At 44.8% G+C, this 24,049-nt stretch overlaps 2 protein-coding genes across 12 annotated transcripts in view; one reads left to right on the top strand and one right to left on the bottom strand.

The window, feature by feature from the left end:
* The first annotated feature begins 1,740 nt into the window (after nt 1–1,740).
* On the top strand, nt 1,741–22,758 carry TMEM243 (transmembrane protein 243). 3 transcript variants are annotated; one of them, XM_008544018.2, is made up of 5 exons: nt 1,741–2,024; nt 2,674–2,970; nt 19,290–19,340; nt 20,653–20,757; nt 22,143–22,758. In XM_008544018.2, exons 2-5 carry the CDS (start codon nt 2,893–2,895, stop codon nt 22,263–22,265), a joined length of 357 nt encoding a protein of 118 aa, XP_008542240.1. In that variant the 5' UTR covers nt 1,741–2,024; nt 2,674–2,892; the 3' UTR covers nt 22,266–22,758. The 3 variants fall into 3 exon arrangements, with proteins under 3 accessions (XP_008542240.1, XP_008542239.1, XP_070473436.1); XM_070617335.1 differs by having other exon boundaries at nt 1,778–2,418; XM_008544017.2 differs by having other exon boundaries at nt 1,767–2,970.
* The window catches only part of DMTF1 (cyclin D binding myb like transcription factor 1), a 45,136-nt gene continuing 43,666 nt past the window's right edge, over nt 22,580–24,049 (bottom strand). For all 9 annotated transcript variants that reach the window (XM_070617328.1, XM_070617334.1, XM_008544021.2 and 6 more), the window contains one exon: nt 22,580–23,937. In XM_070617328.1, coding sequence (XP_070473429.1) covers nt 23,828–23,937 — 110 coding nt within the window. In that variant the 3' untranslated portion in view covers nt 22,580–23,827. The remainder of the gene's footprint in view (nt 23,938–24,049) is intronic.

Genomic DNA, 24,049 nt, shown 5'->3' with positions numbered 1-24,049 from the left:
TAATCTGCGCTCAGTCAATTGGAATTTCTCATGAGAATCTGAACTAAAAAATACACACTGAGCCTGCCAAGTAATTGTGGGCATTGGAGCTATAAGATCCATTTTCCAAGACTTTAGCACCAAAACAAGCTAAAACCGTATGTAAGTTGAAGTTTCAGGGGGTAGTAGTTCTGAGGAAGCTGGTTTTTAGAAAAAGAATGGAGCAGAGGTACAGAGAATGGATGAATTGAGAACAAGCAGCTCTGGAGGGAGGGGGCCATTTTCCCTGACTCAGCCTTCCTCCTCAAATACCCCAACACAAATGCAGATGGTCCCCAACAAATGATTCAACTTACAATTTTTCAACTTTATGATGGTGGGAAACCAATATGCATTCATTAGAAACCATACTTCGAAGTTTGAACTTTGATCTTTCCGGGGCTAGAGATATGCAGTATGGTGCTCTCTCCTGATGCTTGGCAGTGGCAGCTAGTCTTGATTTAGAAGGCTCCTTGGGGAAGCTTTCTCTGCCACTTGAATCTAGTAGATGCCCTCCTATGTATCCCCACAGCACCCCACAGTGTCCAAATCACAGCATGTGTCACCATTTATGACAACTACCATTTGGATATTTATTTGCCAGATGACATATATTCTCTATTAAATATTTTTTTTTTAAAAAACTGATTGAAGTTAGATATTCTAGTTCCATTTACATAGGAAGGAGCTCAAGAGAGGCTAGATAACTTGCCCAAGATCACACCACTTGTAGATGGTGGCATCTGGGGTTGAGGGCAGATATGATCAACTTCAAATCTTGTGCTCTTAGCTACTGTACCTGCTCCTTTCTCTAGATTGTAGTCACATGTCTCTGTTTTCTGCTCCAGCCTCAACACTATGACCTTGGCGGTCCCCTGATTACTGTATTACCCTGTCTGGCAGTTGCCTGGTACATAGCAGGTTCTCAAAAGCTGAATGAATGTGGCTGAACGTGAGTGAATACAGTTATCTGTTGGGCCAGTCAACCTTCTAATAGAACTGGGTGCTGGACTGTGTAGCATTCCTATTATAACAAAGAGAAGATCATTTATAAAATACATGACTGGTAGATCAGATATGTATCGTACCTGATCCTACTCAGTGTTGCAAATTCCAAATCGATACCTATGTGATTCTTAGTCCATCCTTTTCCTAAATTGTTGAGGGACCGCCTGGAATGACTGCTTGGACTTGAAGTGTTACAAGGTTACAACGTTCCAACATAGGCTTTCCAAGCACACAGACACTGCCTATGAGGCCTTTCCACCTCCAGTTCTCTGTGCTCTAAAACCCGGAGAAGAGGTTGACACAGGAAGCCTTCTGGTGGCTGCAAACATGCTTAGCACCATCTCTACCAGGATGAGTGGACAAGTCAAAGAAGTACCTAGCACGTACTATCTCCCGACTGTTTCTGTAAACGACATAGGTTTATCACAGAGTAAAACTAGACAAATATACAAACAACTCTAAACCAAATTTATTAACGACCCCCCCGTTCCGTCCTAGTCGTGCAAAGACTGAAGCGGTTAAAGCCGGCTGGTTGTTTTTAAGATGCTTTCAGCCAAGTGCAAAGCTATCTTCAGAAATATTCTTTGCCCACGTGGATCGCGCAGACGCTAATAACTAAGACGCCGAGAAACATGCAGTCGGCGAGACTGGCCGCCCCAAGGGGAATAAACTGCCACCTCTAGAAATAAAGCTCTGCAGCCAATGCGGAGCCTTGGCTCGCGGGATTGGCGGCCCCGGCCGTGACGTGGCCTGGGCGGGCCGAGTCGGTTTGCGACAGCGGCCGCGGATCCCGCCTGGGGGGCCAAGAGAGGACCCGCAGCGCGGCGCCCGGCCGACGCGCCCGCTCTCCGCCGGCCAGAAAGGTTTCTTTCTTCGCCACGCGTCTCGCCCGCGCCCCGAAGCCTCAGCACCGAATCCCGGCGCGGGTGTAAACCCGAGACCCGCGATACCCCGCGCGGCCAGGACTTCCCAGCGTGCGGGCGGCCGGGGACGCGGAGGTTTGGCCTGCGGGCGCGGGGCCGGCGCGGGGCGTTTCCCGGGAGGGTGGCCAATCTGTGCAGGGCCGAGGCGGGACTCTCTTCACCTGGTTCTGTCCAGGCTGCTGCTCTAGCCGCGGCTCCCGCAGAGAGAGCGAGGAGAGCTGCGGAAAGCACGCGGGCCCGCGGGCAGATGCAACAAATGAGAGGGGAACCAAGTTGCTTGGCGCCGCCTCGGCTGCCACCTGAACCCGCAGCGCTGCGGGAGGGGTCCGCGGAGCGCTCGGCTCTACTTAGGCAACTTCACTTCTCCCGCCGCTCGGGAATTGGGGGTGGGGGAAGATGGAGAGGTGCAGAGGGCTTGGAGAGGGGCTTGTAATGAATTCTTCCAAGAAAACTTTTCTCCTCCTTGAAGGTATGCGTGCTCACCGCAGCAAATTTAGAAAGCACGGGAAATTACTGTGTAAAGAAACGGGGGTGGAGGTGGGGATGGGACTCGTGTGGAGCCCGGGGGCGAGGGGAAGCCGACCCAGTCTGCGAGCTGCCGCGCCGTGCGGCCGCGAGCCACGCGGGGCACTGCGCTGAGATTGGGGAAGTGGGCACTGCGGGGCGGGGCGGCCCGCGGTCAGTCGGCCACGCCGTGTTTGTTTCCTTTCACTTCCTGCGGCAGCTGCTCCTCATGGGGAGGAGAGCGGGGCTCGGGCGGAGCGGCCGCGTGCTCCGGCTCTGAGCGCCCAGCCACCGCCGCCGCCAGGACTTCCCGGACCCACCGGGGCTTCGGCTATGAGTGCGCGGTGACTAGGCGGCGTTGGGAAACGTGGACCTGAGACTTCGGCACGTGATGCTGATTCTGTTTTGAGAGGCTTGAGGAGACTGAAGAAACCCCAAAATGGAGGACTTTTCTACCAGGACCTACGGCACCAGTGGCCTGGACAACAGACCTCTGTTCGGAGAGACGTCTGCCAAGGTGAGTGCGGGCCGGGACTCCAGGCCTGGGTGTGAGTGAGCCTGTCAGCCCTTCAGCCCAGAGTCTTGGCTTGGTCCTTCTGCGACCCCTGAAGGCACTTGTAGGAAGAAAGATTTGGTTCTTCAACCCCACTTCCTTCTCAAGATGTTTGCCCTGCCACTCATCTCCTTTGGGACAGGGTGGAAAAGTTCAGAAAGTTCTGTGCTGTTGGGGGCCCTTCAGGGGAGTGCGGAAGCCGCTCTCCGGAGGGGCCGGTGGCCGGGATGTTTGCACATCCAGCTGGAGTGCTGACCTTCGGGAGGCTTCAGATGTGCCCCTAAGGCTTTCCCGAGAGACAGAGGGGTGCTTCTGATTTCTGTTTATCTAGAGCCCTTGAGGGTTTACTGCTGAGGCTGCCAAGCAAAGAAGAGGAAAGGCGTGAAATGAGGGTTTTGTTTGGTGGCACTCCATTCCAGGAAGTGATCAAAGGGTGTCTGGACCCAAACAAACTAGAGTACGTTATTTTAGGCTTTAAAAAGTATAATGTCTTCTTACAAGCTTAATCATGTGATGTCCTGGGCCAGTAATTGGAGACAGCTGTTTTCCTATCGTTAGCATTAACTTTCTGAGTCGTTTTCGCAAGATTAGCCTGTTTGTTTTTCCCACCTAGAAAGTAGCATTGGTAATCTTTGACCCCTGACAAAGTGCTTTCAGCCTCTCAAAAAGGAGAGCACGAGTGGAGGCCAGAGTTTCCTGGCTTTCTCAGCTTTGACGGGAGCCTCTAGCAGAAAGGACTGGGGACTGGCACACCTGGCGGTCTCGGGTGGGGCCTTGAATTTGGAAGCTGCCAGCAGCTACAAGGCTGTTACTTTATTTTTGAAACTCCGTGTGGATTGTGCTTTCTCTTCGCCAAGTGTCTTACTAAGAAAATGTTTTAAGCTTGATCTCTAGGAAGGTGCACCTTATTTATCTTGTGGTTTTGCATAATCCCAGCCCCCAGTGTGCTTGGTTTGAGAAGCATGGCTCTAGTCCAGTAGATGATCCTATTTCTGCTAACCTCGTTGAGCGTTATGGGTAAGGTCCTGGGGATCCACGGAGCCTAGTTGGAGTGAGGGGATTATGTAAACAACTGTGATTTGGTGTTATGTGCTCTCTGTGCTGTGACGGGTGTGGAGAAGGCATGCTGGGGGACAGAGGAGAAACTGGTCATGTTTATTTGGGCAGCTTGGGGAAGACTTTAGAGGATGGCTGCTCCATTCAGCCTCTGGTAGCCTTGGGCTTTCGGATATGAACGCCTGTAAATTGGGGTTTGACTAGAAGAGGATGCTGGGCCTGGAGAGTGGAGGCAGCTTGCTGCTTGAAGGGGTTGGACCCAAGGCATCTGGCGGCCCAGCTGTCCCAGGAGATAAGAGGTTTAGCATCTCCCCAACGTGCCTAGCACACAGATTGGGGTTCTGGGTGATCCAGACTTCTGACCTCCTTTAACCCTCCTTTAACTGAGGTAGATGACTTGGAATGGACTTGATTTATATAGACGCTTGGAAATATTGATGTTTTCTGACTGACTTGGGCTTAAATAGTCAATGGCTTACGTTTCCTATTGCATATGATCCATTTGAAACCCATCCAAAAACTTTACTATTCCAAATGTGTCTGTGTTTATTGCACACTTATTTAGACCACGAATATATAGCCCCAGCATCACTGAGGCAACTTTAGGCATTGTAAAGTAGATTCAGCTACTCAGAGAAAACATTAAGAATAATATATAATTGCAGGTCTCTCAAAATTGCTCCCTTTAGTGATTGGACGTAGAGAAATTATACAGAAAGGAGAGAGACCTCTGGTCTGAGGATGGGAGAAAACATGTTTCTTATAAATTGAGATGCTGGGTCTGAAGAAGGATGGTCATCTGTTGTTGCTGACAGCAAATGATTTTGTTTGAGGGCCTGAAGTAAGCAAGACACAGGAATGGGGCCTCAGTCATGAAAGGATGGGACAGATTACAGTGGAGCCATTCCCACGGAGGACAGTCACTGCCAGAGCAGGGCGGGTTCCTGGGGAGCCTGAGAAACCCTTCACTGGCCCCTGTGTGCAGGTGTTCCCAGCCTGCTCTCTTTAGATGCCAGGAAACTGGACACAACAGCCACTTTACAGTGGAAAATAATGTCAATGAACTATCACTTCTGAGGAGAAAAATCCGGAATGGGGAAAACCCACTTCTTGTCATAGTCTGACAGGTCGTCTGAGCTTTTAATAATCTTATTTGCCTTATAACAACTGACCATATATAGCCTCTCAATTTTAAATCTGGAAAGGACCAGAGCTTTAGGTCCAGTCTTTAAATTTAAGGCAAAGATGATTGAAGCCCACAGAGCAGAGAAACTTCTGGAGGGAAGCTGTGTTTCCTTAGTGCCAGGCAACGTTCTAGGTAGGCATTCAGCTTTCTCTTGTTCCGTCACTGAATTCCTTTATAAAATGGACGTTGTTATAACTATTTTACAACGAAGGAAGCTGAACCACAAAGCAGGCTACTTGTTCAGTCACACAACTACTCATCTGACCATGTTTCACCAACTCCTTTCCGTGAGTTGACTAGGATAATGAGTACTTGGTGCCACATACTTCTAAAAGGACTGTAGACATTCACATGCTATTGCCCTTTCACAGGAAATAGGTGAAGTGCTTTGCCCAAAGTTGTGGAATGAGTGAAAGATACTGGAATCTGTAATAGCAGCTCCCTCGTGGGCACTCCCCGAAGGAATTTCTGTCTTCACTTGTACTGATTGCACATACCGATTTCAGTTACCAAACTCCAAATTTATTCAGTCTTTACCATGATGTTTAGGAATAACTTTATAGGTAGAGCCATGGTGTGAAAGGCAAAAGTGAAACAGTCCTCTGGTGTTATGTAAATATCTGAGAGGTAATAGACAAAAAAGGAAAGATGTTCATTTTTTGTAAGAAATGTATCCCTTATTCCTTGTTTGAACTCTTCGTCAGGTAGATTGTTTATTTCTGTTTCATTTAGTTCTTTCTGGGGGTTTTGTCCTGTCCCCTTACTTGGAATGGATTCCTTTGCCCCTCATTTTGCCTCTGTCTCTGTGCTTATATCTGTGTATTAGGTGGGTCACCTATGTCTCCTGATCTGGGAGAGGTGGCCTTATGTAAGAGATGCCTTATGAGGCCCGGCCGTGTGCTTCCCTCTCATCACCATTTCCAGATGTTCCAGGAGTGACCCCTGGGTGGGCTACATATGTCCTTCTGTCGTGGCAGGGTTGCTTTTGCTGCGGGTGCCCAGGGAGGCTAGGCTGTCCCCCTGGCCAGCTGGTTGTAATGCTCAGCGGCATGTGGCTTCTGTGGTCCCTTCAGTCACTTATCGGGCATGGAGAGCCCCAGCACAGTTGGCTGCAAGGTCTAATAGCACGTTCTCTTGCAGTTTTTCTGTTAAGTGAGTTGGCCCCCAGCATGGCTGGTTGCTAGGCTCAGGGGCTTACAATTGCTGTAGGCCTCTGGCCTGCAAGGCTGTTTTCAGCTCTCAGGATTGCAGCTGAGTGGGGCTGGCACCAGGCATGGGAGCACCGAGTTGTTTCAGGCTTTGGAAGGTGGGGCCAATCCCCTGTGTGGCTGTTTGAGAAGCACAAGTCTTCTGCAGCTGACAAGTCCCAACACACACAGGACCACACACACCGTCAACACAGTCCTGCCCCATGTGCGTGTCCGACCCCCTGAAGTGGACCCAGTTGCCCCACTGCAAAGGCCCCCACACACTCCACTGGCTCCTCACACACACCCTGCCCAGCAGAGGCAGACCTACTCACCTGGATGCAGAGGATCCAGGCATCCCGCCTATTCAGGCCTACCAGTTGCCCAAGGGCTTACTGTTGGGTGGGTCCAGGCCCTAGGGCAGGCTGCCTGCTCTGGCTGACTTGGATTAAATTGGTGCTCTAGTGGGTGGGGCAGACCCTGGACTAACGGGCCAGGGGAAGAACTCCAGTGGCATCTGCCAGTGTCTGTGTCTGCATGCCTATACTAGGTCTCAATAATGGCTACTGCCAATGTCTTAGTCTCTGGAGAGGTCTCACCTCTCACCGAGATGCACCCAGAGCCTATCAGGTGAGTCTCTTTTCACCAAAGGACTGTGTACCTTTCTGGTGCTTTTAGGATGCTTTCTGAAACTAGTGAATTTGTGTGTGGGCCCTTTAAGAGCTGGCTTTTTTCCCCCTTATGTCTGATAGCTTTTCTAGGGGTATTCCCTGTTGTTAGTAGCCAGCAAAGTCAGGTATTATGAGACTTGTCTTAGTTGTGCTGAGTCCAAAGGATGCCTATAGTGGTAACATTCCCCCCCTCAGATCCCAGCCTCCTCCAGGGATGGCTGCATACCTTAGGATTGCTGCTGGTTGGCCATGAAGCACGGCGGCTCCCAAAGGTGGCTTTTTCTCTCCAGAAAGGAATTTCCGTCTCTTCCACCTGTCAGGACTGTCTCTTGTTGGGGGCTTCTTTTTATCTAGTTTTCAGTGCTCTCTCAGGGGTAGTTGTTCCCAGAGTAGTTGTAAATTGGTTGTGCCCATGGGAGGAGGTGAGTTCATAGTCTGCCTATGCTGCCATCTTGACACCTCTCTCCTTTATTCCTTGATACCTTTGGAATTACGTATTGCTAGGAGGGCTGTCTTATGAATCCTGGTCAGAATGTCCAGATGCCTTTTCCATCTGTTTTTATCCATTCCCAAGTTCTGGGATGTGGCACATATCTTTTAGGCGAAAAACAAATGTGGCACAAATTCCACGATAATACAATATATCTGTGCTATAGCTTGGAGTTTTCTAACGGAGTGCTATCAAATAGAAATAGCACGTGAGCCACATATATGATTTTAAATGTCCTAGTAGCCATGTTAAAAAGGTATAAACAGATGGAATTAATTTTAGTAATGTGTTTTATTTAATTCCATACATCAAAAATACTATCATTTCAATATATAATCAATATAAAAGGTGGAGATATTTTTACATTGTTTTTTTTGTACTAAGCCTTTGAAATCTAGTGTGTATTTTTCACTTAGAGCCCACCTCATTTTGGACTAGCCACATTTCGGGTGCTTGGTAACCACATGTAGCTAGTACTACCACATTGGACAGCGCGGTTCTAAAAAGCAAGTGGATTATTGGTTATGGTGGTTCTATAGTCATGTTCGTGAAAGATTTTTCTTTACTGTGGGACTTCTCAGAACCTTTGATATGCTAGTTTTCATTGTGACTCTAGTTGCAGAGGGCGGGTAAGTAGTACTTCCTGTGCTATTTGGGTGGTGCAGCCTTTTAGCACTGGCATAAGGCCTTACTCAGTTCTCCCCTCATCCCACCAGGAGCATGCCAGAGGAGTTTCTACAGAACGCCCTCTGGGAAATGTTGCTTTAGGATTCCCCATCTCCTCCTCCTCCCTTCCCTCCCCTAGTGTGAACTAAAAACTGGAGATTTCCCCACCCCAGTGTGGATGACACACATTTGGGGCTGTGTTTTTCTCTCCTTAATGGAAGGGCACTAACTTACCCTCGGGGCTTGTGGGTCAGTCTTGATTTCTTCATTTGCCAGCTGGCTGCTGAATCATTGGAAATCTGTTTCATACAGTGGATTGGTGAACCTAGCAGGGGAAGGAGAGGATGGTTCTCTCCTTCTTTCTGGGGAAGAGAGCAAACCATATCCCAGAGCTAGTGCAAACAGGAAAGGGAGGAGCCCTACACTTTGTTGGAATGTAGTGTCTGCTGGTTTCTAGACCAGCCTATTCTACTGCTTTTCACTGATCACAAAATAAGCGATTCATCCTTTAAGAAGGGTAGTGACAGTTCTTGTCCCTTTATTGTTATTTGCATGTAATATAAGAAAAGTGAGTGACTCTGGGGGAAGGCGCTTACACTGAACTTAGCAGATAAGATGGGGGGGACCTCTGTGTAGGGGGGCTAATTAGTGAGCCCTGAGGCTCAGATCTTTGGTTTCAAAGGCAAAAGGTCTGCGTACTAAAGCATTTTTCTTGCATCCTCCCCTCCTTTCCCTGTAAAAAAGAGGAAACAAAAACAGTGAAAAAGGTCTTTTGTGACCTGTAGTCCAAATCGAACAGTTCAAACTTAGAGCATTTGGCTACTGCAAATAATAGTGTAAGATTAGAGTGCTACTTCTTGCCTTTTTGGGGGGGTGTGTTGATGGGGTTGCTGCTTAATTAAGAACAAAACTATGCTTAAGATTGTTGTGTCTGCCTGCTGCCCCTTCCCCTGCCTGAAGCCCCAAAGGCTGTCCTTTGAGGAGTCTGGGCTTCCAGCTGTTTCTCTTGACAGAGCTTCTGGGTGATCCTCTGGGAACAACTCCTATCTCACTCAAAGGAGAGCTAGTCGTCCAAGGGACTGGGTCAGTCGTCCTCTTGCCTCTCCTCCAGCCTGCCAAACCACTTTTAGTTGCTGGTTTCTGTGCTGGAGAAACAGTTCAGGAGGATGGATGCCATGACTTTTTCTCTTCTCCTATAATAAGTTTTCTCTCCCCCTCCCCAGACCAGAGGACTGGGGATCACTGCGGGTTGGGCTCAGGCATTTGTATGTTTAGAAAGCTCCTCAGAGGGTGCTGGTGCTAGGGAGGGTGACATCCCCGGTCTCACTCATGTTCCGTGGAAGCCCCATCCAGGCCGGCACCCCTCCGTGGACCCCTTTCCTTCAGCTGCCTCCTTGCTCTTGGGAAATGTTCTCCCTTCTGTAGTGCCCCCTCCTCCAAATATCTGAACCCTGCGCAGTCTAATTCTCTGCTTTAGAACCTTCCTTACCACCCAGCCTGCCTCCCTCCTAGGAGCCTGGCGGTCAGAGATGCCCCCTGGCGCTTACTTCTTGTGCTGTGAGGGATTTGTATAGATCTTGGTTCCCCAGTGGAGTATAAGCTCCTTGCCTCCTTTCTCCAGCTTTTCTAGCACTAGGCACAATGTCTTACCTAGTTCTTGATTTTATGTATATTAAGTTTCAAGTGAAGTGAGAATTAGCATCACCAAAAAGTAAGCTGCAGGGACATCTTGAACTGACAGTAGAAGGTGGGGGCTGGTGTTCAGAAACCCGGAACACTGGACACCAAAACAAAAGGTGGTGCTTCAGGCTCTCGTGCAATTAAAGTCATCACTTTCTCTTTTCCTTGCTGAGCTTCAACCCAGAGGCCAGTTGTAAACAGATAACATGATATTGTGTAAAAAACTTAAACTGAGGCTGGCTTCTCAGAAAGAAGCCTCTCATAGACATCGTTTTTTGCAGGTCTGTGGGAATTGTCTGGGTCTACTGAATTGAGTCATTTTCTTTCTTTGGGTCAGTCTATAGGTCATATATTGGTATATGACCATATTTTCTGAGCTGCTGTAGGGACATGTGCATTCACAAACCTGAGTGTCCCTATGGGAGTGATGGAATGCATTTCAAATTGGGGCCAGGGTATGGGGCCCACTCCCCCTCAGCTCTGAGTAGCCCTATCTCTCATTGGTAAGATGCCCCATTAGATGTAGCAGAGATAATACTAATACCACATTAGCAACCATTTACTGACCCTCTACTAAATGTCACTCTGTTCTGGGGCTTTATGTGCATTATCTCCAAATCCTTGCAGCAACCCTTCATGTTCCACCATTGTACAAATATGGAAACTTAGGCTTAAAAGTTAAGGGACTAGGGGCTGGCCCGGTGGCGCAGTGGTTAGGTTCGCATGTTCCGCTTCTTGGCGGCCTGAGGTTTGCCGGTTCGCATCCCGGGTGCGGACATGGCACCGCTTGACAAGCCATGCTGTGGTGGGCGTCCCACATATGAGGTGGAGGAGGATGGGCACAGATGTTGGCTCGGGGCCGGGCTTTCTCAGCGGAAGGAGGAGGACTGGCAGTAGTTGGCTCAGGGCTAATCTTCCTCAAAAAAAAAAAAAAAAAAAAAAAATTAAGGGACTTACCCAAAGTCACAGGCAGGCAGATGGCAGGAGAATAAGTATAAGTCAGATCTGTCAGACTCCTCACTGCACAGTCCTTGCACTGTGCCTCCCGCTCCAGAGGTCAGAGTACGTACAGATTGGACAGTTCCTCTGGGGACCTGATCTAGAGATCATCTTGCCCCTTAAACATGTGGAATATGTTTGTTTTCTATTTTTACCATGATCTCATTTTCATAAGTGGTGCTTTAATGAAAATTGTATATTTCAAGTACATGTACCTATGAGGAGAATCCAGTAGGATGGGTATACAAAAATATTCACAACTGACAGGTGCTTCAAAATGTGAATCTGTGAGATAAAGAAAACATTTAAAACTGCCTCTGCTTTTCTCTAGCTAGAAATGAGGGAAACGTTGTTCAGATCTACATGTAGCAGTGGAGGGCATGGTGTGTTCGAGAGGTCACAGTGTGCGAGTTGCAGATTGTGGCTGTGCCCGCCTTCTCATGCGTCCTTTCTTACACATCCTCTGCTCCTGGCAGTTGTGCTAAGGAGTGGAGTTTCTTCTGGAGGCTGTAGGTGTGTGCATATGTTTATTCCTTTATTCAGTTGTTAATCACGTGCATACTACATCCCAGGAAATGTGCTATGTGCTGGATAGTGTATCTTTTCTCATGGAGCATATATGGAGGAAAGATAAGAAGGTGTTAAATAATCCTTGTTCTCCCCTCTTCCTTCCTTATTAAGCTTCAGTCATCCTGGGCTGCTTTTTGTTCATCCAGTTCCCAAGCTCACCCTTGCCTCAGAGCCTTTGCACTTGCTGCCCTGGCTTATCTGCAGTACCCTTCTCCCAGATCCTTGCGTGTCTCATTCCTTTTTCTTATAAATGGCCCTGCTCAAGTGTCACATCCTCAGAGGAGATTCTTTGACTTCCTTTTAAAAAATAGCCCCTCATCTCCACTCTGGTCACTCTTCATTTATCCGTTTTATTTTCTTTCTAACAGTATATAAAAAGAGTAGAGAATGAAGACTTAATATCAGAGTGGGAAGCAGGATGGATGGAAGGCTCTTCTCATGTTGGAGGGAATTGAGATTTTTGGGCCACAGATGGACTCCATGAGGGAGAGGTTCCACATAGAGATGAGGATGGAGATAATTAATTGAGCCAGCAAATAGGTGCAGGATTGGCAGAGAAACAAGTTGCCTTCCTTCTGGTCCTCTTCTGGCTGGAAGGATTGGAAATAGGGGGAGGAATTTTCCTCTTTTTCTTGGCATCTTTTTTTGTAAGGATGTCTGCTGCTGTACAGCCTTCAAGAGTGGGATTGGGAACCTGACTTGGGGTAGAGCTTCAGACCGCTTTCTGGAGAGAGACAGGGACAGTCAACCCAAAATAAAAGGCCATGGAAATTCAGTGAAGGCCTAGCTGAAAACACCAATTTGTAGTAAACTCAGTTAATTTGTTCTTTCAGCTAATATTTGAGCATCTGATATATGCTGGGCACTCTGCTTGGCAGAGGGAAATGGCCAATGCCACCACTCACTGATACAGCGGCACCTTGGTACAATCAGAGGAAGGTTATCTCCACGGTGGGTAGTGGCAGCCTCCACAGGTGTGGATGCACCACAGCTGGGAGAGTGCAGCATTGGGCTAGATTTCAGCCAGACAGTTGCGCGCAGAGGCCTAGAATCTGACAGTGCACAAGGGAGACATGGCCCTTGGCCTCCCAGACCTTACAGTGTAGAGGAGGAGGTGGATGAGTAAACCGGCAGGTGCAGTTAGGACACTTTAAAGGCTTCACAGCAAAGCTTACGCCGGAGCGTAGAGTGGTTGAGGGTGTAGGGTGACTCGAGACTGGGTTGTCAGTGCATCAAGAGCAGATGAACACATCCAGCAGCAAGTCTTCCGTGTATTGCTGAGACTGCCGAGTCCATGGTCAGAGATTGGCAGGGAGCCCTCGGGTGTAACACGTTGGGGATACTCTCGTCAGTGGATGTGGGTGAAGACCAGATTCAGGGACAGTAGAGGAGAGGGATGGAGGAAGTGGGATTTGGCAAAGCAGGTGCTGAAATAATTGAGGTAACTGAGAAGAGGGAGGGGAGAAGTTGGCCTGGGACTGCTAGGGACATATATTTTAAAAGTAGAGGCTGTCTTAGTCTGTTGGGGCTGCTATAACAAAATACCACAGAGTGAGTGACTTAGAAGCAGCAGACATTTCTTTCTCACGGTTCTGGAGGCTGGGAGTCCGAGATCAGGATGCCAGCATTGTTGGATGAGGGCCTTTTGGGTTGCAGATTTCCGTTTGTGTCCTCATATGGCAAAAGCAAGGGAGCTCTCTGGAGCGTCTTTTATAAGGGCCCTAATCCCATTCCTGAGGGCTCCACCGTCGTGACCGAAGCACCTCCCAAAGGCCCCACCTCCTAATACTGTCGCATTAGGCACTGGGATTTCAACATAGGAATTTTGGGGGGACACAAACATTTCAGACCATTGCAGAGGATATTACTGACATTGCCATCTCAGCCTGGCCTGGGGAGCAGGGAATGCCCTGCCCCCATTCCCTCCTGCCTAGTGAACCTCGGATGAGTATGTGGGTGACATGCGCTTTCTTGGGGAGAACGTTCAGAGACAGGCAGCCAAAGAAATCCAGGGTGAGGAAGAGCTTTCTGCATAGTCCAAGAAGCAGTTTGCTCACATGGAACAGGTTTCAGGGGGTGGGATGGCTGACAGAGGACTTGCAGGAGTGAGGGGTGAAGACTGACCTGAGAGTCCCAGGGGAGGGGTGTGGGTGTACAGGGCTGCTTGCAATGTTGTCTGAGGAGAAGGACTTCGTGGAGCTGCAGAGAAAGTTAGAAGTAACACTGAAAATGGAATTCCCAGTCTTACCCTCACCTCTGTCCTCACCTTCTCCCTCCAGAGTGTGGAAGGAAATGTTCCTGGCGTTGTCCATCCAGGGTTTTTCTTTTCTGCAAGGAGCTTTCTGTGTCTTTCTTTGCTTCTCCCTGGGCGTGCGGAGCAGCACTGCTGAAGGATGAATTCCTCAGCAGGGGTTGCTGTCATGCCTCTGAAACCAGTGCTTGGTCCTGCTGTAGGAGAAAATGAGTAGCTGGGTTTAGACTCAGGCTGGGGAAACCTGGACCCTGGAGATGGTTTACTATGGATATTTCCATGGAATCAGTGGAGCCAAGCCTGGGAGGCACCATTAGGGTATTGGACCTCCATGGCTGGCAAAAACGTGACCTCTTGGGCTGCAGGACCATAGTCTCTGTTGTGCTGTTTTGTCCATCCTGGAGCAGCAAGGCCACATGCTGTTCTGACCAGAAGCTGAGATTCTGACAAGCCGGGCCCCAGATGAGTGATGAGAGTAGCCTCTGTTGGTGAGAGGCCCTCTCAGGAAAATGCTGTTGGTCCCTTCTGTTTATGATTCTCTCATTTAACCAAGATTCACAGAGTGCCAACAGTGTGCCAGGTTCTGGGGAAGGGAAACAGGTAGGCTCTGTTCCACCATTAATTAAGTGCTGGTCCTAATTGAAGAGATGGGCAATACATTTTATATTGATGTGGTAAGTGTAAAGTCCGGGAGCCCTGAGACAGGGACATTTCATATCCTGAGAGGTGCCTGAGGATGGTGTCCAGAAAGGATGTACAGTGGAGGTGATGTTTGAATTGAGCTCTGAAGGATGAGCAGTCAAATTGAGCGTGTGGCATGTCAGCCATCCCACCGCCCACTCCACATCTCACTCTTTGGGGAACATTGTGCCTGTAGCTTTTCTTATGGGTCAATACAAGGAATGTCCATTTATGAAATAGCTGCATTTTCTGTGTCCCTGTATTGGCATAGACCCATGCAGCAGACTCTCTTAGACCCAGAAGTTTGCCTCTTCTAATGATCCAGCATGCTTACTTTTATTAGAACTTTTCAACCCTGTTGTACTTCCCACTTGGCCGCCAGGAGTCCTAGGACTAACATTTGAGCTTAAATCAGAACAGTTTTCGTTAGTCAGAGTTTTTCTTGTAAACCCTGTTACTCCTTCTTTCGATTCCCCAAACTCCTTTAGAAATTTTGCCTTGCTTTTTTTATTGTTGCTTAAATGGGTTACGATTTTACTGTTATAGCACATGCTCTTAGATCCATTCCGGAAGTAGGCAAAACGTAACGTACTGTGGAAATGGAAGGTCAAGCACAATTTTAAGAGTTAAGCCTGTCTCTCAACCTGTTGCTGAGTATCTGTCTTTGAGAAGGATATCCTGCTTCCCTGTCCTAGTCTCTCTGCAGGAAGGATCAAGGCTGATTCTGATCCTGTCAAGCTTCTTTGGGGAGTGAAAATAAAAACAGTACAAGGTTTAAAGCTCTGGGAGGGGAGAGCGGTTTTGGTAGATGAAAATAGGCTAACAGTAGAACTGGGGAGGAGCCAGAGCTAGTTTCTGTGAGAAATTAAATAACTGAATTAATAGAGACTAGTTATAGAAGTGGAAATCACCTAAGTTTCAGTTCATTCCATAAACAGCAAAGTTTAACTGCAGTATTCTCTTTTCTTCATGCACTCCATTTCTGATTTGGAGCATATTAGTTCTAAAACTGGCCTTTGAAATGCTAATTAACTGGCTGTATAATTATGCTCCATTATTCTTTTATCTTTGGAGAACGGGAGCTAAGGAGCAGCTAAAGCCCTGAAATATAACCTCAGGGCCCAGGGGAGGGTCTCTAGCCTATGACTTGAACTTATCAGTATTCTAAATGGTGTAGTTTAGACTCTAAACTGCAGAGCAGTGCTTCTCCAATTGAAATGTGCACACAGATCACCTGAGGATCTTGTTAAAATGCAGATTCTGATTCAGCAGGTCCTGGGGCAAGGCCCAAGAGTCTGCATTTCTCACAGGCTCTCAGGTGAGGCTGCTGCCGTTGGGCCTTTGTGTAGCAAGCGTTTAGAAGAAAGAGCTTAAAAGTGGGAGGTCTTCCAAAGTTAACTCTGCCGTTTCTTTTGCTTGAATTCATGGTTACTTTGATAGCAGAAGCCTTGAAGCCAAGGCCTTGGCTTAGAGAAAGAAAACTGCGAGAAACACTTCTGCCATGTGCCAAATACTTCCCCCTACTTTGGGGGTCCCAGAGAAACTGCATTGTAACAGTAGGATAACTGATATTCATGAAAATGACGTGGAATTTTGTTCAGTGAGCTGTCTAGAAGGGAAGCAGGGAAGTATTCATTTAAGTTTCAGTATATTTTCGTGAATGATTAGAACTAGTTAGGCTTACATGGATATGTTCAACAATCTGAAAAGATCACTTACGATGAAATCTTCATTTCTGAAAGATAAACACTTTTCTCTAGTACTTTGCTAGTAGGCTTTCTAAGGTGCAGTCTGCTGCTTGATATCTTGTCTAGACCAGCAGCATTCTAAGTTGCTCTTCCAGTGAGGAGTATAAATGGAATCTGCTCTGTTGGCGTTGAATCCTGTTTCCATCACTTACTGGTATTGAGACCATGAGCAAGTTCTCAATTTCTCTGATTTTGCCACTTGTAAAACAGTCATAATACCATTTCATCCCAGGATTTTTTTAGAAGAGAATTTATGCCAAAGCTCTTGGAATAGTTACTGTCCCTTCACCGGTATTCCTCTTCCCCTGCTTGGCCCCTGGTTGGCAGCTTGCTGTGCTATTTGGACATTTGTGATTTTTCTTCTTGGTTACCTCTCACCTGAACCTCTTCATTGGCTTCTATTGGTAAGAGCTGTTGTGAGGTATGGAGACCTTCGCAAACTCTTGCAAAACCATGGAGCTCACACATTTATGAGATGGGAGCAGATATCTTGACTTCTCAGAATAGACCAGAAGAGTTTAGTTGAACCTTTTTCACAAGGTTTTGTTTCACAAAAACAATGGGGCTCCTGTTAATAGATTGTTTACATACACATTTTATGTCAAGCACACCCACGTTTATTTGTCTAGTGTGGGAATAATAGTGATCAGTGATTTGCCCTGGGTCTCTTCCCTAACAAATGATCCTAATTTCAGACTCCTCTGTGCTGTGCAGGCTTCCCCACATGAGGTGGTGATAAGATCCATTCTGAGTCCTCCTAGGTTAGTAAGGGTGTGGCAGGAGTTCAGTTTCCTTTGTCCTGTATAACTTTTGACTGCAATGGCTTTGGTCTGGAGAGTGTGGTCTGTCCTTGGAGAGATCATGCACACTCAATATAATACTTGGCTTTCCTTCACTCTTCCCTCCCACCTCTGCCTGCCTGCCTCTAACTACTTGGATTCTTATCTTTAAATGCAGAAACTTGGAAATGAGTTGCTCTGTGCTTGTTCCTCTGCCCTTCCCATCCCTGAGCTCTTGTTTATTGGCTGCTTGCATATCATATCCTGCTGTTCTCTGCCAGATGTTCCCAAAACAATCTTTAAGCCTACTGATCCATTACTCAGCTTTGACTTCTCAGAAATAAGACTGCTTGGTCTTCTCGTGGGTCTAAAAGTAGTGTTTCCTAATCAGGTCGTAAACCCTTATGACCTTATTCTGTAAAAGCTCTGTAAATAACTTTTATTAGCCTAATAGATATATAAGTAATATATGTATTGCTAATAATATTACATACATGTAAAATATTACTTTTAACCTTTTAGTCCCTGTAGCTGAAACTGTATCTAACCAGTGACCCTGATTTAGGAAATCTTGTTTCAAAGTTGCTTCTAACTTGCTATATGACTTGAGGCAAATAATTTAACCATACTCACTGGGTCTAAATTTACTTTAACCTGTAAAATTAGGATTGGATTAGATCAGAAGTTTTTCAAACCATTCTGTGGAGTTGGTTGAGGTGGAGATGGGCGTGAAAAGAAAGTTCAATGGGTAGGACCCCAGGGCTCCTCATTCAATTAAATGATTCTTTTTTTGTTTTTTCTTCTTTCTGATTCTTTTTTGGTGGTGTTGAGGTCACAATAGTTTATAACATTGTGAAATTTCAATTGTACATTCTTATTTGTCAGTCACCATATAAATGCGCCCCTCACCCCTTTTGCCCACCCTCCAACCCCCTTCTCCTCTGGTAACCACTAAACTGTTCTCTTTGTGTATTAGTTCACATTCCACGTACAAGTGAAATCATACGGTATTTGTCTGTCTTATTTTGCTTAACATAATACCCTCAAGGTACATCCATGTTGTTGCAAATTGGATGATTTTCTTTTTTATGGCTTAGTATTCCATTGTATATATCCACTAATCAGTCAGTGGGCACTTGGGTTGCTTCCACATCTTGGATATAGTGAATAATGTTGCCCTGAACATAGGGCATAAATCTCTTTGAATTGTTCATTTCAGGTTCTTTGGATAAACACCCAATAGTGGAATAGCTGAGTCGTATGGTATTTCTAATTTTTTAAGAAACCAACATACTGTTTTCCATAGTGGCTGCACCAGTTTGCATTCCCACCAGCAGTGTATGAAGGTTCCCTTTTCTCCACATCCTCTCCAACCTTTTTTTTTTTGTTTGTCTTAGTGATTGTAGTCATTCTAACGGGTGTGAGGTGAAATCTTAGTGTAGTTTTGGTTTGCATTTCCCTGAAGATTAGTGATGTTGAACATCTTTTCATATGCCAATTGGCCATCTGTATATCTTCTTTGGAAAAATGTTCATATCCTCTGCCCGTTTTTTGATCCTGGTTTTGTTTTTTTGTTGTTCAGTTGTGTAAGTTCTTTATAGATTTTGGAGATTAACCCCTTGTCGGATATATGATTTGCAAATATTTTCTCCTAGATGGTGGGTTGTCTTCATTTTGTGGATAGTTGCCTTTACCTTGCAGAAGCAAATGACTGTTCTTTTGTTCATATATTGAAGCCTTTTGCTATTAAAGAAGTTTGAAAACCACTGGACTAGATGGTCTGAGATGCCCTCCAGCTTAGCACTGTATGAGGCTTCCCAGCAGTAGCATCTACTTCTAGATTACATTAGACAAGGACATCTAAGCTGTATCACAGATAGGTCCCAACTCATGATTGCACTTGACATCATCTATAGTCTGGTTCATTATGCTTTTTACTGAGGCTCTGGACTGGCCATCCCAGTGCTCCTGTCCCTTTGCTTCTGCTCATACTGTTCCCAGCAGCACGTGGATTATTTGTAAGCCTCCCTTCTCCATTCAGTCCTTTCCATCTTGTGTAAAATGTCTAGTCTAGTGTAAAAATGTCCTGTCCCTTCAAGAAACTTTCTCCACCTAGCTGTCCCTGTCTTCCCAAGGTACTTTTCCACTCCAGTGGCTCAGTACACTTTGCCTTGTCAGGCAGTTGTATGTATGTGTAAAGCTCAGAAAGGGGCAGGATCTTAGTTTCTTCATTCTAAATCACCCCAATGCCTAGCATTGTTACCTTTCTGAAAGGGCCACGAATCCATCATATGGCTCAAAAACTCTTCTCTCTTTCAGGATCGAATCATCAATTTGGTCGTTGGCAGCTTAACATCCTTATTGATTCTAGTAAGTATCTTTATCTTGTGTCTCACCCAGGCTCTTAATGAAAGTTTTGAAAACTTAAAGTATTGTGGTTCAATTAACTCTTCAAAATTACACATAAAAGGGGCCAGTACATGAGCATGTGAAGTATTCCAGTCATAGTTAAATCTATTTTATTACCACTTATACTACACTTAGTAATTGGAGTAGCTAAATTGATTTGCACTCTTGCCCCTTAGTTGAATAATGTAGTAGCATAAGTCAAATAACTTGGTTTTCTGAGTTTGCCATGTTTGTTTGCCTAGTAAATTTGTGACATGTTAAGTGGCAACCAGCAACTCCCTTCTGTACATAACCCACTGCCCCCCATTTTGGCTAATACCTTGTTTATTGTTCCTAAAGCACATTCATTTATCTTCTGGTTTAAAAAGTTTATTTGGTCAGCATATAGTAATTTTTCATCCTGTATAATAAGGCTTAGTTGCTATCACAGTAAAATAAAAACAAAGCTATGTTTCCCATAGTCTGAGAGTGACATTTTCATTAAATCTAAGAGAATTTTAGTGAAGTTTGTTTCTGTGACTTCTTAATAAAAAGAATGGGTATAATGCTATATCCATGGTAGAAACAGAACTGTAGGGTATTAGAAACCTGTCTTTCAGTATTTTTCGTAATGTCAAACAGAAACAATTTTGGTTATCTTTTTTTTTTGAGGAAGATTAGCCCTGAGCTAACTGCTGCCTATCCTCCTCTTTTTGCTGAGGAAGACTGGCCCTGAGCTAACATCCGTGCCCATCTTCCTCTACTTTATATGTGGGACGCCTACCACAGCATGGCTTGCCAAGCGGTGCCATGTCCGCACCCAGGATCTGAACTGGTGAATGCCGCGCTGCCGAAACAGAACATGTGCATTTAACTGCTGTGCCAACGGGCCGGCCCCATTGGTTATCTTTTTTATTGGAGTATTCAAGATAACAAAAAGGTTAAAACTTTCCCCAGTATAATCATTAATCCTGGGAATGAGGTTTTAAATGCTTTCTAATCTTTGTTAACAAAGAGGTTATTTTGAGGTTAGCTAGTTTTCCTCCAAAGGTTGCTCTGTGATGTTTTGTCTCCTATCATAAAGGAGGAAAAGGTTAGGAGGAGGAAGTGCTAAAAGAAATAACACAATTGAACATATTTACAATATTTTATTTAACATTAACATTCCAGAAGGCAAACCTGGTACATTTCATTTTACACTGTGAGGCATTTTATAATATTAAATTGCCTAGACTCCAGTCTAACCAAGTCTTGGAATTACTCCTAAGGCCTGACGTAATTTCTCTTCATACAGGTAACACTGATCAGTGCTTTTGTTTTCCCTCAACTACCTCCGAAACCGTTGAATATATTTTTTGCTGTCTGCATCTCTTTGATTAGTATTACCGCCTGCATACTTGTGAGTACCTTCAGAATTTCAATTGAGTATCCCTGAGGGCTGAAGGCGGCTGCAGTGCCTAGGACAGATTCCTAGTCCAGGTCTATACGAAAGGGTATCTCTAATTACACTTTGCGTCCCCCGAAAGGATGTCAGAATTTTCAACGTTAATTGTAGGTTTTTTAAAAAAAAAGTCTGAGTTTCCATCTTTTCTCCTAAATCCCAAAGTTGTACCCCTAAAGGGAAACTGTTCCCTTGAGAGCTTAAAAAAAAAAAAAAAAGAAAATGGAAGAAAAAAATAGTTAAAAGACTTAGGTAGCCAAAGATTTGATGTAACTTAATTAATTCATCTTCCTTCAAGGACTACACACAGGGCCCAACAGGCTTTGGGAAATGACATTACTGCTCTTAGGGAAGAGATACAGCACTCTGGATTTATTTCTGATAATTATAAAATTAGTCTATTTAAATCTCTGTGCTTATCTCCTCAAATGAAAGTAAGTAACACCAAAATCTCCTGGGAAACCTAAAGCTCCAGTTGTATCCTTGTCACAAGAATGTTCAATTTTACTACAAAGCCTTTCTTTAGGGTAAAGAAACAAAGTTTAGATCTTCAGTTGGGTATTTGCCAAGTGTTCAGTCACTCATCATTAGCTGATTGTTGTCTCATTTCCCTTGAGAGGCAGCATCAAAATAGTACACCCTTAAAAGCAATTGTTTTGACTCACATATGGCTTAAATCATAATAGTAATGTGCTTATCTGAGTTAAAATTAAACCAGAGGACCTCTCCAAGCGCCTGACTCACTGATTCTGCTAGACTCCTGGGACCTGAGGGAAGAAATGGCCCATCCCACTTTGGGAGCCTTTGGAATAAAGCTACCAGAGATGCTCTCCTCCTACTCCCAACCCAAAGCCAGAAGTGACTAATGACGACCTAGTTTAAACCAAATCTATGCATGTGCAAGCTCTATTTTGTATGGGCGGTCTGAATCAGTTATATGAATTTAAAAGTTGTTCCCCCTTCTAGTACCTAAAAGAGTTGTACCTTTTACGCAAATATATTTAAACTGCATCTAGAAGGTATATACTCTTGGATGGCTTGCCAAATGATTGGTGGACTCTATTGATTTAAACATAGAACAGAGTTAACTGAGAAAGCAGGAGTTAAGTATGATCCTGGCTGTAGAAACTTAGTTGGTACCACTTAAATTATAAAGAATAAGAATTAAATTCTGGCTGCGTTAGTCTTAAGAACGTAGATTAATATAAAGACTGTCTCACTTATGGGAAAAAGTATATACAGATGAAATTGGTCACCGTGGAAAAAATTAGTTGTATTTAAAATTTTTAATACTTGGCCCAGTGGCTATTACTTAACCTTTTATTTAATTCTTCTTCTTTTAGATCTACTGGTATCGACAAGGAGACTTAGAACCGAAATTCAGAAATCTAATTTACTATATCTTATTTTCTATCATCATGTTATGTATATGTGCAAACCTGTACTTCCATGATGTGGGAAAGTGAGGCTCCCAAGGAGAAGTACTTACCAGGTCTCTTCAAAGCTATTTATTAGGACTGTGAATAAGCGCTGGATAAGGTATGCGGAAGAATCTCCTGCATCTGGATGTCTGACACATGATTTTCATGTTAAATGTAAATCTAAATTCCCTCTTGCAGGGGAGACATATCATAAATCACTTTCCTTTTTCTTTAAGGAGCTGATGTTGCACTTACACATTCAACCCTTAAAGCTCAAACAGCACAAGTAATTTTCACTTTTGAAATTAAAATTTTTTATAATGTAATTGCATGGCGAAAGGCTATGTAACAATCTTGTATTTTAAGACAAATATTCTTTTATTTCTGTTAAACTGAATATACAATTATTGTTCCCTAGGCAACCAACTTTTGCTTACAACTACAATTTAAATTCACGTTAACAAAAGACAGATGGTGAAAAGACAACTTTGATTGTGAAGATCTAATTACAATAATAAATAAAATAATTTACACAAGGTTTTTTTTGTGACTTTTCTATAGGGGTCATATTCATTAAAGCCCCCATAGGCTAGTCGTGGCTTAACTTTCTCTAGTAGAGGAATGACTCGATTTGTTTCCTTTTGTTATAGAAGCAAATTTTGTTTTTTAAAATTGCCTGAGAGGGACAAGTTGTGATGCACCCCCACCAGCTAATATACACTAAGTGAACGGCAAACTCTGATACCCTCCTTCAACTGTTTCCTGGATAATTTATATAGCAAAACATATACAAGAAACAGTCATGGTGTAGGATAGGCAACCTTACTTCCCTTCCCATTTAGTTTAATTTTACTTCAAAGTGCTGACTTTGTAAACTGATGACAGTGGGTTCTGAGAGGGTGAAAACTCTGCTTAGCTTCTGGTGAGTTTTGTTACTACTCTCCATATTCCCTTTAAAAGTAATAAGAATAATAAAAAAACCTGTAGTGAATTTTCCTAACTCTTTTAATGCTTTCCTCTCTTTACCCAGCCTAAATCCGCTCCCACTGCCAGCAATGGGTAAACCAAAAACAAGCACCACACAGTCACCTCCTACCTAGGCCTCTGTACTTGTAGGCTGGTCAAGTCTCAAACTTAATCTTTTTGAAGGTCACTGGTAAGCTCTAGACCATGTTGATGTGACTTCTCTGAAATATAAAGAGGTCTGCTTGAGACTGGATAGAGAGCCTTGTCTGATCTTTAGAGATGAATATTACTGCTTTTAAAACAGAGTAGTTAAGCTTTGGTGATTTTAAACTTTTCTCAGTAGCTGAAGTGAATGACAGTCCCTGCTGACAAATAACACTAATCACAGGGATCTCTGTATGCAGTTAAGACCCCATACTGCACTCAGCTACACAGTGTCGTAAGACTAGACCTCAGCTGATGTATTTAAAGGAGGTAAAAAGTCATAGCAGCAATGCTGTTATGTGGCTTAAGCATTGTAGCTATTTAAAAGCCAGAGGAATTGGTAAATTAAGCCTCTTGGGAGTTGCTCCTATTTCTGTGGAGATGTTGTAATTAACAGTGTGGCTTCTTTGCTTGAACTAGCTGTTTCTAAGAATTACCTAATGACAGTTTACCATATCCTCAACATCCTTTGAGTCTTCTGAAACAGGACTGTCCAAAGATGATCCAATGATATTTGATTCTTCTCGATGATGTTGGAGTATGGGATCTGTAATGAGTTAAGTTTCAAGTTAGTCTTAAATGTATATGTTCTCTAGTCCATGTCAAGAATTTAAAGTAGGTATTCTCCCAAAGTGCAAAATTTAACGAGACTATTATCT

The sequence above is a fragment of the Equus przewalskii genome, chromosome 4 (assembly GCF_037783145.1).
Source record: "Equus przewalskii isolate Varuska chromosome 4, EquPr2, whole genome shotgun sequence".
Classification (NCBI taxonomy): Eukaryota; Metazoa; Chordata; class Mammalia; order Perissodactyla; family Equidae; genus Equus; species Equus przewalskii.
Note: the sequence above shows the minus strand (reverse complement) of the source record. Positions and strands in the feature narration are given on the sequence as shown.